We start from the raw sequence: 15,655 nt of genomic DNA on the forward strand, positions 1-15,655 counted from the left end.
GGCGGTCTCGGAGGTAGCCAGGCCCGATGCCATGGATCGCTTTAAAGGTGGTAACTAACACCTTAAAGCGCACCCGGAAGACCACTGGTAACCAGTGCAGCTCGCGCAGCAGCGGTGTTACATGGGAGCGACGAGTCCCTCCCAACACCGCCCGCGCGGCCGCATTCTGGACCAGTTGGAGTCTCCGGGTGCTCCTCAGTTGAAGTCCACAAGCCATAAAAGGGCCACGTTTGAAGACCCCTGACTTAAAGGCTTGATTTTGTCATTGAACCTGGAACCCTGGCAGAGTGGGTAAGTCATTTCTTGGTTGTGTTAACTGTTATAATTATAATTAGTGCTGGTGTGGTTTTTTTTTCTTGATTGCTCTTCATGTTATTTATTTAATTATATCATTTTTATTGTTTTAGATATTGTCAGCTACCCAGAATCATGTATATGAGATGAGTGGCCATGTAAAACAATTAAAGAAATCTGCTGCTTTTAATCCTGCCACACTCACATATTCTTCCTCCATTTATGTTATCGTGGTTTATATATTCTCATGGCTACTACTGTATTAAATTTTAAGCTGTAAATCTATTTGGGCAGGAGCCTTTTAAAATTTTATTTTTTAAAAGGGCCATGCATAATGATTGTGATATGTTGCTGTTTTGAGAATGGTAACAAATATAATAAAATGCAGGTATAGCAGAAGTAGCTTCTGGAAAGATACAGTTGTTGGGGGGGGGGGGGCAGAGAAAATGAGATAACTTGCCCTGTAATATTAAAATACAAGCTACGTTGACTTTTATACTTGCTTCCGGTGTTCATGATGTAAGAACAAAAGGCCATTGCGTTATAACATCACATTTCATCAGTTTTTTGGAGGGGATGTTATTGTGACTTGCAGCAGAAGGGAAGGATCTTTAAAAAAGGAGCAGATGGAAGAGAATACAGTACAGAAATGGTTAGTTCCATAAGATAAAAAGGGAAGGATCTAACCCAGAAGCAAATGAAATCTCCTAGTGGTTTAGAACATACTTTATGCCACTTCTATTTGTAAAAGTTGAGAGGACATCGCCTGTTTATTCCATGTGAACACTTGTGACATAAAAATAAAACCAGACACACTTAGTATGATTTTTCATTATCCCAGTCTATTTATGTATGCAAAGCAAGCTCCTAATAGAACAGGGGTGTCAAATTTGCAACGTCACGTGATGCGTCGCAACGTATCGCGACTTTTTCCCCATTGCCAAAGCTGGGGTGGGCGCGGTTTCGGCATCATGCATCTGGCCCACAGGCCGGCAATTTGACATCCCTGTGACAGAAGCTTAAAATAAACCAAAAACTGCAATTATATGGAACAGTAAAAAGGAATATGAGTGATCTTACCCATCGCCATCAAGGAAAACCTGTGTGTCACTCCAAAGTGGAAGCACCATACCCAGTGTGCAGGTAGCCAAGCTGATTGAGAAAGAGAGAAAGAAGGAATTAGAAAGCCTCTAAAACAGGGGCGTCAAACTCGCAACGTCACATGACGTGTCGTGATGTATCTTGACTTTTTCCCCATTGCCAATAATGGGGTAGGCGTGGTTTCAGTTTGACACCCCCCTGCTCTAAACAAGCATTATACGGCGTGTTTGCTTTGGAGACTAGTTTATTTGGCTCTTATCTGTGTCCTTTCCTAAACTTGCAATCATTTGATAAATACTGTAAAAATAAATATATTATCAGCAATTTTACAGTCAAACAGATGCTTCATAGCAGAGAGACTATATTTTATTATGCAGGCAGGAAATATTTGTGGTGGCTAAGAAGAAAACACGAAACATTTTTATTTTGCTTCTTCTGCTGTGGCAAACTTTGCTTGCTTCCACCTGAACTCATAAATGAAAGTTCTGGGAGAACTCACTTTGGAAAAACAGTAGAGAGAAAGAGAAAAAAAAAAATCTCTACGAACTGCCAAACTGGTTTGACCAGGGAATAAAATATATATAGCAGGTTACAAATGCATGAGGTAAAGAAGAACTGCAAAACTAAGGTAGTTTTAATGAAGGTTTTTACTTTTATGAAGAGAACAAAGGGATTATGAACAGGACCACAGATGCATTTGTTTATTTCTAATAATAGCACCAAATTCCAAGTATGACTCCTAGCTGTTTACCCAAAACAGTAAAATACAAGTTCAATAAAAGAATTAAACTGCATTACAATAATTACCCTCTGGCACCCCTTCACAATGGTGATAATTACAATGACCTATTGAAGTCTTGTGGAATGATAATGTTCCTAAATTACATCAGGTGGCTGCCAACTGAACCCCTAGGAGAGGGTACTCCAGAAAATAGGGTCTGCAACAGAGAAACTTTACCTCCAGGTTTCCCCTCAACAACCTCCTGTACTTAGAGGGCTTTGAATATCCATCCTTGGAATGTGCAGTCAGGCTAGATCAGTTGTAGAGTGAAGACCTGATTCTAGAGATATCTAGAAGTTATGTAGTCCTTTAGAAAAATACCATGGTGTTCTATGGCCACAATGGTTTCACTTCCCAGCATATAGGCCACTGCATTTTATATCAATTACATTTTAGTTTCTGCATAGGTTTCAGAGGCAGCCCAAGTAAAGTACTTTGCAGCCATTTAGTTTATGTTCTATTTATCAATCCACATTGTTAAATTTGGCTTTTGAATATGATTTAAAGTAAACACTCAAGAACTAATACTCTCTTTTCTTCCATTTTTCCACAAATCATTATTTAGAAAGTGGTACTGTGGCATGACAGGATAACATGCTAAATTGGAATAAATGGGTTGATTGGAAGTAGACAGGCAAGAACATCCAACTCCCAGTTCATTCTAACAAATCAAAAAGTTAACTTGCAGAGTAATTTAGGTATGCGGGTATGGTTAATAGGGTCAAATACATTTTGCTTTCCAGAACATTTTCTGTCATTACCAGTCATTACTGAAAAATTGATAAGAGGACCTCAGATTAGTGAGAGATCAACCAATGGATTCCCAGGGCAGATAAAACTGCAGCCTCCGTTGTAGGTGGAGCTGAGTTAATCCACTGCATTAGCCAACGTTCACTGAGAAAACCAGAATGGATGAAATCCCAGAATTAAGGTTTATAAATCATGGTTCATCCACATGCTGAGACGAAACTAAAGTATGGTGTGTGTTACTAGGATGTGAGAACCTATTTCTCAGTACAATCCTTCTCATGTTCCTGGTACCACCCTTGCCACCTCACCTTTCATCAGGGAAGTCTACCCCTAAAAGCACCATCTCGTTCTTGCTCTCCCTCTCTGTTGCTGAGACCACCAATAAGTATCGGATTCTATGAGCTCGCGCTGACTCCAGTCTCACAGCCTGCAAGGAAGAAAACACACTAGTCTTGCATGTTTGCCTTCTGGTCACTTACATATGTACATCAATATAATGTCCACCATGAAAATATGTGGTGCTGCCTATAGATCCAGAAGAAGGATTTTGTTCAGAAGCAAATGGAAGCTACTAGGAGCCCTGAGTCTTGATCACACTTCATGTTAATGCTTACATTAAAACTAATGTGATTTATGCTAAATCATGGTTAGCAACGCATATATACAGAATCTAGCTAGTCCTAGAAGAAAAGAAGAACCTCATTCCTTCTTGACAGCTATTGGCTCAATTTCCAGTCAGAAAAGAAGCAGTGGTTTTGAGAACTTAAAAAAAAATCTAAAAAAAGAAGCATGTTTGCAAGTAAGCTGAAGTGAGCTTTGTATTGCATTTGTTGTTTATAAACTCATTTCCAAAAACTATAATTCTTACCTGTAAGATCATACTATATCAAGATTTAAATTAAAAAAGTCAGATTATGGTACAGAACTGAAGTTTGCAATTCACCTTAGTTTTCATCCTTAAGAAATTTTGTTTCTTTTTTTAAGTTAAGAGGCTTGGAATTTTAAAGTACATTCACACAATACATTATACTGATTAATGTGTGTGAACAAGCTAGTTTTAATATTTTACCCCCATTTTGAGTGATTCCTTAATAGCCTTCTGTGGCTAAGCTTCTAAAATGCTGAATATCTGCAAGACATTTAATATGATTAGTATGGTAATGGCTTGTTTTAATTATTAATCTCATACAGACAAGGAAAGGTGAATTCTATCAATTCCTTAGAAATATTATTTAACTTTTAAATAATATTTATTATTGTATTTTATACTTTTCTCTCCAGTCTATTGATATCTTATGCGAATACTGATAATCAGGCGACAATCACACTCTGCAGTTGCTCCTAGTCACACATCAAAAATGGATAGGGCCAAGGTCTATTTGGGGACAGTGTCGGAAATCTTAGGGGATGAAATGGGCCCCCTAAGTATCTGCATCTTCAGAAAACAAACACGAAATGAATGTTTTAAAGTCCCCTTTGAGGAATCACTACCAAGTTAGTATGAAGTGTGATTCCAGCCTAGATTTTACAAACCCTTTGGTCACGGGGTCCACGCTATCAGATGACATGGGAAACCAGCAGCTTGGCAAAGACTCTTAAGCTAGATGTGGAAGCACTGGACAAAAGCCTTGGAGCTCTTGAACCGAGAGGACCCCCAACAGATGTTCATTCACATTTTGAATCATTTTTCACTTGGCAAGAGGAAATCCACAATACAGAATCAACCGATGTTCAGAGTAATGTGTCCACTATAACTTTTTTCTAACTGAACAAGCCCTGGCAAGTTTCCAAAAGGAGTCAGGGTCTATCAGAACACAACTTGATAGCATTGCCTGAAAGAAATTGTTCCTGATGCTTGGAGGCTGCTATGACTCACTCTCTAGGAAGAAGGAAAAAAAAGGAAAACAAAAGTTATTTAAGCCCATCTGGAAATCTCCCAGCAGAGGCCTCAGAGACAAAACTTGGATCGGGTTCAGCAGAGACGCCAGCTTTGGCTGCCCGCCCGAGAGACGAAGAGCCCCACAGGCCATAAATGGGGAAGTGGCTGAGCTCCTGGCTGAATGTCTGAAATCCAAATTCCTAAAGGGGAGGAATTCTTCCCCACCCCACCCGAAGGACAATGAGGCCCGACGAGAGAGTCCCAGAAGGTGGACAGGGCTGAGTTCATTTCTCACAAGACTGCCAAGTAGCATCAGTTCTGGTTTTGTATCACAACAGGAGATAGGAAAAATCAGGCTATTTCAGGTCATGAACAAGTAGTAATATGAAGAAGGAAGCAACTTGGAAAATCTGAATCAGCCTGGGAAACAATCTGGGTTCTCCAGAATTTTTCTTGAGGGAATAAACTTGTGTCTCCTGCAATTTGCAGGAGGCAACTTACATGATTGAATGTGTGGGGGGGGGGGAGAGGAGAGAGCAAAACAGAGAACGTGAGGACAAAATTCTTCTGCATTTTTCTAAATGGAGTTAATTCCAGCCACCCTGGAGGTACAGTATATGAAATCAGTATATGTATATCAGTATACAGTATATGAAATTTAGGTACAGTATATGAAACCTCACCTGCAATTTGAGTGATATGGTTCAGACGCAGGTTTTATTGCATTACGGAAAAGTAGAGCAGTGGTAAACCACTAATCTTTTATAAAAAACAAAAAATGCTTCGGCAGAACAAAGTCGCTTCTTCCATTACTAATTGCTGTATTAGCTATCATGTTAAAAATTGGGGAAATGTTCCTTGCTATGTCACAGAGAAAAGCTGAGCATCCTGGGTATTAAAGGAGGCTCAGCAGGGAAAGAACCTCTTTGTTCCTTAAACAAGATAGGTCAGGGGAGACCTTATTGGCTTCCTAGTTTAGTTTCATTGGCAAAGTGATCTGGTCTGACAAGAATGCCAGATCTTTACTAATCAGACAGCAAAATACAGAATTGGAATCAGAAACGTCGCTGGAGTATGAAGTCGTAGAAAGAAATGTGGGGAGACATTACTGCCTAGACTTCTGGCTTCTTGAGACTCAAGTAGCAATGCCTTTCCTGTCTCTATCTTTTGTCTAGTTGTTTGTATCCCTTCTTCCAGTTATTAGCAATCTTACCAGCTGGATAGTGTCTTCTGGCCGGAGCAGCCCCACCATTTGCTGTAAGTGCAGTTCTTGCTGCCCAGGTATAGCATCTTCACTTTTAGGTGTTTGGTCTAGAGGGGTCGCTGGACCCTCCTGGACTGCTTCCAACTTGTCTTCTTCTGGCAGGAGTAGAGCAGCTCCCTTGACCATGACAAAGCTCTGGCTGAAGAAGAAAAGGTGGGGAAAAAGAAGTTCACGTTGAAAGACCTGCTTAGGCCATGCCCTAGTTGGAGAATGGGGAGAGGGGGGCTTTCAGGGAGAAGGGAAGTTTAGAAATGTGAAAAATAAGTAAGTAAGTAAGTAAGTAAGTAAGTAAGTAAGTAAGTAAGTAAGTAAGTAAGTAAGTACGGAAGGAAGGAAGGAAGGAAGGAAGGAAGGAAGGAAGGAAGGAAGGAAGGAAGGAAGGAAGGAAGGAAGGCCTGGCACAGCCAATAGCGTATCACAAAGGGCCAAGCTGAACATGTCTTGTCAGCAGGGGGACAAACAAAATGGTGAAGGTCGGCTGACATGGCAAAGTGCAGGGCAGTGAGGGTGGCTGAACTGGGGCTTTCTGAGACTTCGGGGGGGGGGAGCTGCCTTGTACTATGTTATTAGAACTTCTTGGGTGTTTGGTGCTCCCCTGGCATAGCACCGTTTTGCTGCACTGTAGAGGCTTCTCAGGCATTTGGTGCTGGAATGGGTGGGAGGCTGCTTTTCAGGTGTTTAACACTTCCTGGGGTGTGGCCCATTTTTTTACTATGCTGCTGGGCCAGGCTGCAGCAGCTAAGGCTCCCAGGGGTGGCTGTGGCTTCTTTCCCTCTCCTCCCTGCACTTGCACCATGGCGTAGCACCCCCAATTCATGCACAACCTGTGCTTGACCTCCCCGAGACACCCTGGCACGCCTTCCCTTGGACTCCATTTGCTTAACAACCTGCCATTCTCACTTAACAATGGCTGCCAGGAATGCCAGGATTTTGGTCACTAAGCAAAGTAGTTACATGATGCCTCATTTAATGACTGCTTCATTTAGCAACCAAAATGCTTGTGCCAATTGTAATCATAAGTCAAAGGCTGCCTGTAATCAGTCAGCTATTTTGTACAGAGGAAAATGAATAAAAACTCTGCTGGCTTGAAACATTAACCTCCATGACTGAGAATTTAAAACAACAGTTAGTTTTGACATTAAAATAAAGCCAAAACAAAAACAAATAGTTTTCCCTCTAAGGAATATATTAAAAAGTCCAAACATAATAATGAAGACTGAAGGAGCCATATTAAATACCTATGTATTGTTTAGTTTTAGATTTTATTGTTTGACATTTCTTAAAGTTATTCAAAGGGTTATGGTACAAACCACCCTCACTTTTTGGGCATTTATATTTCTATAAAAGTGTGTGGGGAAAGACAAATAAGGGAAAAGAATTAAAGGGCTTCCTACAGTGACACACAGGAACGTGGGCAACTATACCTCTACATCTTTTTAAAAGCAGAGCTATTTGGAAATGTAGATTTAGAATAAAGAAGCAACATTAGTCTAAATGGTTTCATTTTTTCACTGATCAACTCCTACGAGAAAAATAGTCTATTTGAAAAATAGTAAATATTGCTTCAGAGGGGGAGCGATAATTTCATTCTATTTTGATTAGGGACCTTTCTCTGACACTGTTAGAAATTGAATATATATTTCCATATATATATAAATTGGGAGGATATGTTATCCTATTTTCTATACTTGTCTCTCAAAGTTTTTTTCATAGTATATGTTTCAGTAATCAATATGCAACTATCACACTTCTGCAGCACAAAATGAAGAATTTTCCCTATGAGAGAAATCTTCAGTATGGATCTTATGAGAAACAACCTTCCTATAAAACCCTTTCTTCACCACACCTTGTATAAAAATCTTTTAAAACCTAGTTTTATTACAAAGAAGAAAGGCAAGGGAGCAAGCATACTACATTCAAGGCATTAATCTCCAGCATTATTTTTATATCCAAAAACTTCTTGGTTCCATAAATATTTTAGAAAAAATGTGGGTGATTGGTACCCAGTCTCTCTTTGGCAGTGTGTTATCTACCCTGAAAAAGAGACAGGGAAGGTACATAGTATTAGAGGGGTAAGAAGTAGAGATGGCAGACAGAGTTCTGATAAATGAGTATTTTGTACATTTAATCAACCAACCAACCAATAGACACCTGGTTATATACTCCATGGCAGCCATTTTATGAATAGGCAAGCATGTCCCTAGCAGCCATTTTGTCACAATGTCCATTATATGCTCTCAAATATACAACTGATCATCAGTCCCAAAAAGAATGGGGAGGTCTATCACAATGTTGCATTCCTGATTAGAACAAATATGATTCTGGCTCCAATATGCTTATGATCAGAATTTGGACTTTTAATTCCATGAATGGTATTTGTCTTTAGCAAATTGGATATACCCTTTCCACAGCAATTTGAAACAATCTGTTCTATTTTTTAAAAAATCTCAGATGGTTGCACATTCTTCCAATCTTTCTTTTTTTAGTGCTGGTATACTCCTGACAAAGAATAGCAAATTACTCAGCTCCTAAACAAGCATTTCAGGAACATTCATATAGTATATGCTTGTTTCTTCATTTCTTCACCATGCAGCTTAAGAATTGAAACCATTTCTTTAAAGTTTCAAAAAGAACCTGTCTATCTCCATCTTCTGGGAGTATGTGTGTGTTTTGTTTTTTTCTAGCATGTTCAACTGTTGCTGGTGGAGGCAGCAGTTAAATTTGTATGATTAAAAAAAGTGTGAAAATTTTCAAGGGCAGGGCCTGGAGGACCTATAGTTAATCTATCATCTTTTAAAAATGATTATATAAAGAATATTAGGAACAATGACTACAGTACTTACCGTCGCTGCAATTGTCTTCTCCTGGGAACATCTTCATCCTGCAAGGGATTTCCATGTTGATTAGCATTTCTCTCCAGATTACAATGCTTGCTATTAAAAGAAGTGCTGCCTTTTCACATCTAACATCAATAGCCTTCACTTGGTCCCTTCTCCCAAAACTTTTCAGAAACTGTGGCAGATCCTCCCATTTAAAGAGAAGCTCTGAATTCTAATTCAATAACCACAGGAATCACAAGAGGTTGTCTTTCACTTAAAACTTTAATAAGTCTCTTAATATCTAGAATGCGGGACATGACAAAATCCTAACATAAACTAACATATAAACATGGCTCATTAAACGTTTAACTATGTAATCTCATAACTTAAACAAGCCATTCCTTGTACATAATTGGAATGGTAAGCTCACATTTGCTACCATCAAAGGCTATTTAACACCGTTGTTAGGTGCTTAAATGAAGGGTCAACACTGAATAGCCCATGACTGATCGGACCCATCCCTAGTAGTGGTCTGAGAGAATTTCCTTTGTACCAAGAAAACAATGTCCAAGCCAAACATGTGGAGTCATCAAGCAACTATTTCTGCCATTGGCTTTGGCATAGGAAAACTTGGCATGACATAATGTTCCTATTCCTAATACCTCTGTGGCAGAAGCAGATACTTTTGGGGACTTTGTTCATCTAGAATCCTGAACATTCACAGAACTTCCATTACAGAACTCTGGTCCCCCAATCCATGGCCTGTCTCTTAGATCATTTGCTCTGCATGTTCAGCTAGGCATTGGGAAAGGAGGGAGGGAAGCATGTTGGCCATGGCAGCAACAAATGCCACCCTTTGGGAAATCTTGCTAAGCATCTCTCTGTACTATTTCACAGCAACACTAGTATGTTCCCAATTTATGCTGACATGAAAAGAGCTTGAAACTTACTTTAAAAAAGAACAAACCTCAAATGCAAATGTCTCTCTTTCCAATCAGTTCTACACTTTCATGATACAGGTCCATGGAATATTTCCAAGCTTTCTTAATTAAAGAAATATTGAGCATTTGAAGTAGCTATTTGTATATGGCAGTGATGGCGAACCTTTTAGAGACCAAGTGCCCAAACTGCAACCCAAAACCCATTTATGCATCGTCGGGTGCTGGGTGGGTGTGGCCATTGGCTGGGTGTAGCCCATTGGCTGGGCGTGGCTGCGGTGGTAACAGCAGACTGGGTGGGACTAAAAAGTTCAATCAATCAATTCCAACTTTGCAAGATCTTTTTTTCCCCGCAAGAAGTTGAAATTGACTGATTGATTGAACTTTTTTTTTATTTTGCGGAGGCCTAAAGTGAAAAGGTTTTATAAAACCCAGCTGAAGGCCTAGGACTGGGGCGACGGTGCAAGTGTCCACAGAGAGGGCTTTGAGTGCCGCCTCTGGCACCCATGCCAGAGGTTCGCCACCACTGGTATATGGGATGCTTCAAATCCAGCTCATTTTATGGTGAACCAATATGAAAAAACAATCTTTGAAGGACAGCACACATTTTAAAGTAAATATAATAAGACATTTCAAAAGATTGTTTTCCTATCTTGAAACTCTGTCTCCATCATTAAAAGGAAGGAAGAAGGATGATTAAATTTCAGTTCAGAGCACAAAACTGCTACTGTATATTAATTTTTGCTTTGGGTCCAAATAACAGTTCATTTTACAGAAAAGATACTGTCTTATAATTGTGGCTTTCATAGCTTTGCTAATTCTTAATTTGTATCAATGGCTGGAACACATGCTCTTTCATAAAATTGCAGGCTAAGGTGCCCCCATTCCAGTAATGAGGCCTATTTGTTAAGTTGCATGATGTAACAGATAGAAGTTATTCTTTAGAATTCTAGTAACACTTTCTTTAAATCGAGACTATTGCATATGTATTATTTTTGCAATGTCTACAACAGCCCTATATACGACTATTGCACATGGTGAGGCTGAGGCTGAATAGCTTGCCCAAGGCTAGGCAATAAGATTCCAGTTATGTGACATTACTCTTACAAAAAAACTTTCTGGCTCATGCTCCTAGATACTATTCTAGTTCTCATTATTCTCCACCAGCCAAAGATGTTTTTGCTCCTGTGAAGTCAAATGCTTTCAATTAGGCAATGTTAGACTAGCATTTAACAACCTTCCTGGTTTTGTAAGTAGCAAAAGCAAATCAAGCACCAGGTAACCTCCAATATCTGGCTAATGTTCTATAACTGGCAGGCCACAACTTGTATATTCTTTCTTTCTGTGCCATAGTTTCACAACAGCAGAGATTCTTCCAAAGGTTTGGAAATAGATATGCAGAGACCAGTTGGGCATTCTTCCCTTATTTGTCTCTCATTTCCTTTTCAGGATTCCTAGATTGGCCTTGAATTCCAGCTCTTGCATAATCTTATCTATGTGCTTCCCATATGGTTGGCAATTTCCTGTGACATTTCTAAGCACCAGGGAAAAACAGCAAACAAACAGCATTTGTGCCACTTCTTAATTGCCAGTTCTTTGCACAATGTCTAATTACACTTGAAACTCAAGATCATCCCACAGACTGCCAGGCTTGAGATGTGAGCTTAGGCACAGATGCTCTGGTGCAAGAAGCCTAAGGCTCTATAGCCCAACACTGGTATAATGGACTGGAAAGTCTTTCTCTTTGAGGCCATTATGCAAGAGATAATTCTGCAGTACTCCTTGGTCTCTGAGTTGCAGCCTGCCAGGAGCTGACAGGAAGTAGTATGTTGTGAAACTTACTGACAAGCAACTCTTAGTGCCTACTTCTCCCACAGAAACTTGGGCTGTTGAAAACTGATTAGAGAAAATAGTATATTAACAGGAATGAGAGGAAAGAATGGCCACAATTTGACAGGTTTCCTAAACTGCTTCCATACAAGGGGAGGATAGAAATGCAGCAGTCTAGGAAGAAGAGAAGGGAAGCACCTTTCAACAAACCACTATAATCTGGTGGAAAAGAGATCTATGGACATGTTATAAATTGTATTATTACAGCTAAATCACTTCCTTCTTTTTGTTTTGACCCCTGCAATCGAGAGGCCTGGAGCTCAAATCAACTGGCTTCCAGCAGCTGGATTGCTCAGGAGGCCTCTGATCCTGAGCAATCCCATGTTGCAAGGCAGAGGCCAAGGCTATTCCTCCAGCACATGTCCAGAGAGTGTCCCCATACATCTGATCACCCAGAATAACTTCCACTACTCTGTTCTGTATTGTATACTATAGACAGGGATGGCATAGATCTTTTCCAATGCTATTTTTAACATTTTAAGATGGCATTTTAATGTTAAAGAAATTGAAGCTGTAGCCAATATTTTTTTTAAAAAAAAAAACACACCCCTTTGCCACTTTTTGGCTTTTGTAAAGCAAAATGGACGCTTGTACAGCAATGCTGTTAAGGGGATGATTGCATCTATCTTCCATACTGCAAGTGGGAGAGTGGACCCATGGGGAGCCAGGAGGAAAGACTTTGCCTAGAGTGTGGCAAGGCTCCCCCCTCTCCCAGATCCACCAGTGCGCTTCTTCTCTACATGCACAGTATGGGGGGGGGGGAGAGGCCTGCTAAAATCGGATAATCTCTCCCCTGACTCTTCCCCTTCATATTTTGTTTTCCCTGTCCTTCTTCCGAGAACTGCCCTTAAGGGAACTTCAAGTACACGTTTTATTTTTTTCACGAGCAAGATGGTGAACTCTGAGGCCACTCTCTGCAAAACCCTGCTCACAGTTTGCAATGACCGATAAGACAGATGGAAGCCAAATGCATTCGGGGAAGGGGCCCAGGTAGGACAGGCGCCCAAACATCCTCGGTCGCCCATCGCAGAAAGGAGGGACGGGGACAGGACGCTGAGCGTCCTCAGAGGAAAGCGTGTCTGAAAGGAGAGTCGGCCGCAGGATCAGAACCGAATGCAGGACTGTGCCATCTTCAAGAGTCCTGTCCAGCGTGAAAGGCACGGGTCGTTTGGGGGGCTCACCTTGCAGCCGGTGGGGGTCGAGTGGCCACTCCCCGATGGGGATCGACATACAGTAACCAGCGCCATGCGCGGACGAACTCCTGCGCCTTTCCTCCGCTCCGGGGGAGACTGAGACGGTGCCACTCGGAGCCAGCGCAACGCCGCCGCCAACCGTCTGCAGGGGGAGGGAGCAGCGGGCCACTCATTCACTCATCCCAGGGTGGGAGCCTGCCAGCCGTAAACTTTCTGCTCCTTCGTCCAGCCACTCCGACAAACAAGCGCACGGATATCGCCTGCAAAGCAATACCGAGTACGTCCTTTCGGGGGTGGCTCTTAAAGGAACAGGCCCGAATGGCGAAAGACCAGCGGCGGGGGAGGAGGTGCCAATCCGTGGCAACCACGGGAACTCGCTTCCCAAGGCAATCCTCTCTCCGCCGTCCCGTTCTCCTAATCTCGGGCCAGGGCTCAGTCTCGCCACTTTTACAGAAAGCCGGACTCTTCATACTGTTAACTGAAAAGGGGAGGATCTTTCGGGCTGCCCTGTACCTGGAATATCTAGCGATTACCTTTCCCCTATATACCTGGCGTTAGCCACGGGGCTCACTTGACGCGATCTCCCGCGGGTGGGTGGGGGAGGTTTTTCTTCTTACAAGCTCACCAGAACCACTGCAGTATTGGCAAACATTTGCAGCTGAAAAGGACGAGCAATCTTGTAACAGGCTCTAGCTGTTACTGGTCTGTCTTTCAGGGGAGTTCTCTCCCTCCCCCCCACCTCCGCCGCGGAATTGCTAAGGCTTATCTAACCGATACTGAGGAAGAAACTATACTGTTCCTTTAATATGAAAAAAGGAAAAGTTCCCTATCTAAACTTGAAGTGGTGGTGGTGGTGGTGTGAGCATTTATCCTGCTCCTGGATTTTGAAATTTTACTACTGGCACTTATCCCAGACTTAAAACAGAGAAATCTCTGGAGTCTGGCTTGTTATAACTATAGCCATCTAGGTCTTGCTGCATTGTTCATGTTACTACTACAATGACTCAGCAGGTGATTTTAAAAAAAGTCTTGAGTAGTTTGAAAAACACAGCATCATCTCTCTTTTTTTCCAGCCAGCAAGACCAGTGAATTCAGCTGCTGTTGCCAACTAGGACCCTCCTGAAATTCAGCAGAAAGGCTCAGACTTTCTCACAAGATCCTAGTGAGCTGTAAAGAAAGGTGCCATGGGGGCAGAAACTCAGAGCATCAGGAAAATTAAGTAAAAGCATCTTCAAAGGCAGTAGGGCTGGTTTACCAAATTGATATAAAAGAGCATAAATCATTATCAAGAGACTTCCTCTATGACACGATCAGAGTTGAAAATCATCTAATTGCATCATTGACCACAAACACCAGTGAGACGCCAGCAGATACTGGATATGAAATGCTGTGATCAAAGAACAAGTCAAATGCTGGAATTCACAAGTCTCTTGGCAGTCATCTTGTCTATCCCTTTACAACAGGCCCATGTTTCGGTCTACAATATTTACCACAACAAATAATTTTAAGGCTCCAAGAGTTAGTTTATTGTGATAAGCATATCACGAGCTGATCATCACATCTCATTATTGGGAGTACAGTATTGGGGGTGTTTTTTTGTATAATGTAATGCATCAATTCTTGAACATTTTGAAATAACTTGGCTTGCATTCTGACTTGATTTGGGCATTCGGGGCAAATACTGTACCTGATGGTAATGCCTAGCCAACCGTAGCTGATCTCAAAAACTAAAGAAGGTTGAACTTGGTTACTACTACTTGGACAGAAATGTAGCAAAAATGCTAATGCTGGAAATTGAAAAACATCCCAGAAGTTAGAAGTAGGAAAACCCCTTTATATTATGGCCCAAAAACCTACATAGTCCATACAATTATTGGGAATTGAGCTTGACTTGAAGGACACTGTAACAATATTGCATTTTCTCTATTTCTCTGGACATAGCTTGCTTGAACATGTGGGGAATGAGGGCAGAAAGTTTCATACAGTGCATGACATACTAGCTGCATCTGCAAACGGTTTTCAGTCAGAATAGATAGGATCTCCAGGTTCAGGTAAGTCTTAATATTGGAACTCTGTTCAGAATCATTCCTTGCTCCTCCAATCCAGTCAGTTATAAACAGTGACAACACACCTCATAACACAGTATTAATCTCTTAAAATTATTGAGGCAAAATAAAGCTACCTTCCATTTAATGTACCAAGTGAGCATTATGACTAGCATTAGTGTTCTAATATTTCAGAGAAGAACTTGGATTGTCCGGGGATTGTACATTTTTCAAAATATGCACCTCACATATCTGAACAAAATCAGATGCTGTGGAACCTCTTCCAAACCTTCCTAAACGAAGGAATATCAAGTAGAAAGTATACAAAATGAACACAATTAATGGTTATTGCAATTTTAGTAATATTAGAAGTATTTTAAAAGCTATTTGAGAGGCTTTTATCACACGGCCTCATATAGCCACCAAGGTTTTGTCACACAAATTACGTTTCTGTGAATGACCACTAAGGGGGGGGGGGACATGTTAGGCAGGAAATTAGAATAACAAAATTAATCTTGTTTTGTATTACTGTAGTAGTAATGATGCCAAGAGTTGACCACTGGTCACATAAAAAGATTTCAGAATTCCAATTATTCACAGAACAAAGTAATTTGAACAAACTTCAAATTCTGTGAGTCAATAAATCATATATGCCAGCCAAGAAGATAGGGGAAAGGCTTCAAGAAATACAAAAGCAGATC

At 41.0% G+C, this 15,655-nt stretch overlaps 1 protein-coding gene across 2 annotated transcripts in view; it reads right to left on the reverse strand.

The window, feature by feature from the left end:
- The window catches only part of SSH3 (slingshot protein phosphatase 3), a 23,854-nt gene extending 10,729 nt beyond the window's left edge, over positions 1–13,125 (reverse strand). For both annotated transcript variants that reach the window (XM_015826005.1, XM_015826004.1), the window contains exons 1-5: positions 12,898–13,125; positions 8,913–8,950; positions 6,019–6,208; positions 3,235–3,353; positions 1,375–1,446 (exon numbers count right to left, since the gene is read on the reverse strand). In XM_015826005.1, the coding sequence (XP_015681491.1) occupies positions 1,375–1,446; positions 3,235–3,353; positions 6,019–6,208; positions 8,913–8,950; positions 12,898–12,963 (485 nt within the window). In that variant the 5' untranslated portion in view covers positions 12,964–13,125. The remainder of the gene's footprint in view (positions 1–1,374; positions 1,447–3,234; positions 3,354–6,018; positions 6,209–8,912; positions 8,951–12,897) is intronic.
- Positions 13,126–15,655: the final 2,530 nt, after the last annotated feature.

The sequence above is a fragment of the Protobothrops mucrosquamatus genome, unplaced genomic scaffold (genome assembly GCF_001527695.2).
Source record: "Protobothrops mucrosquamatus isolate PMUCROS unplaced genomic scaffold, P.Mucros_1.0 scaffold2928, whole genome shotgun sequence".
In the NCBI taxonomy this organism is placed as follows: Eukaryota; Metazoa; Chordata; class Lepidosauria; order Squamata; family Viperidae; genus Protobothrops; species Protobothrops mucrosquamatus.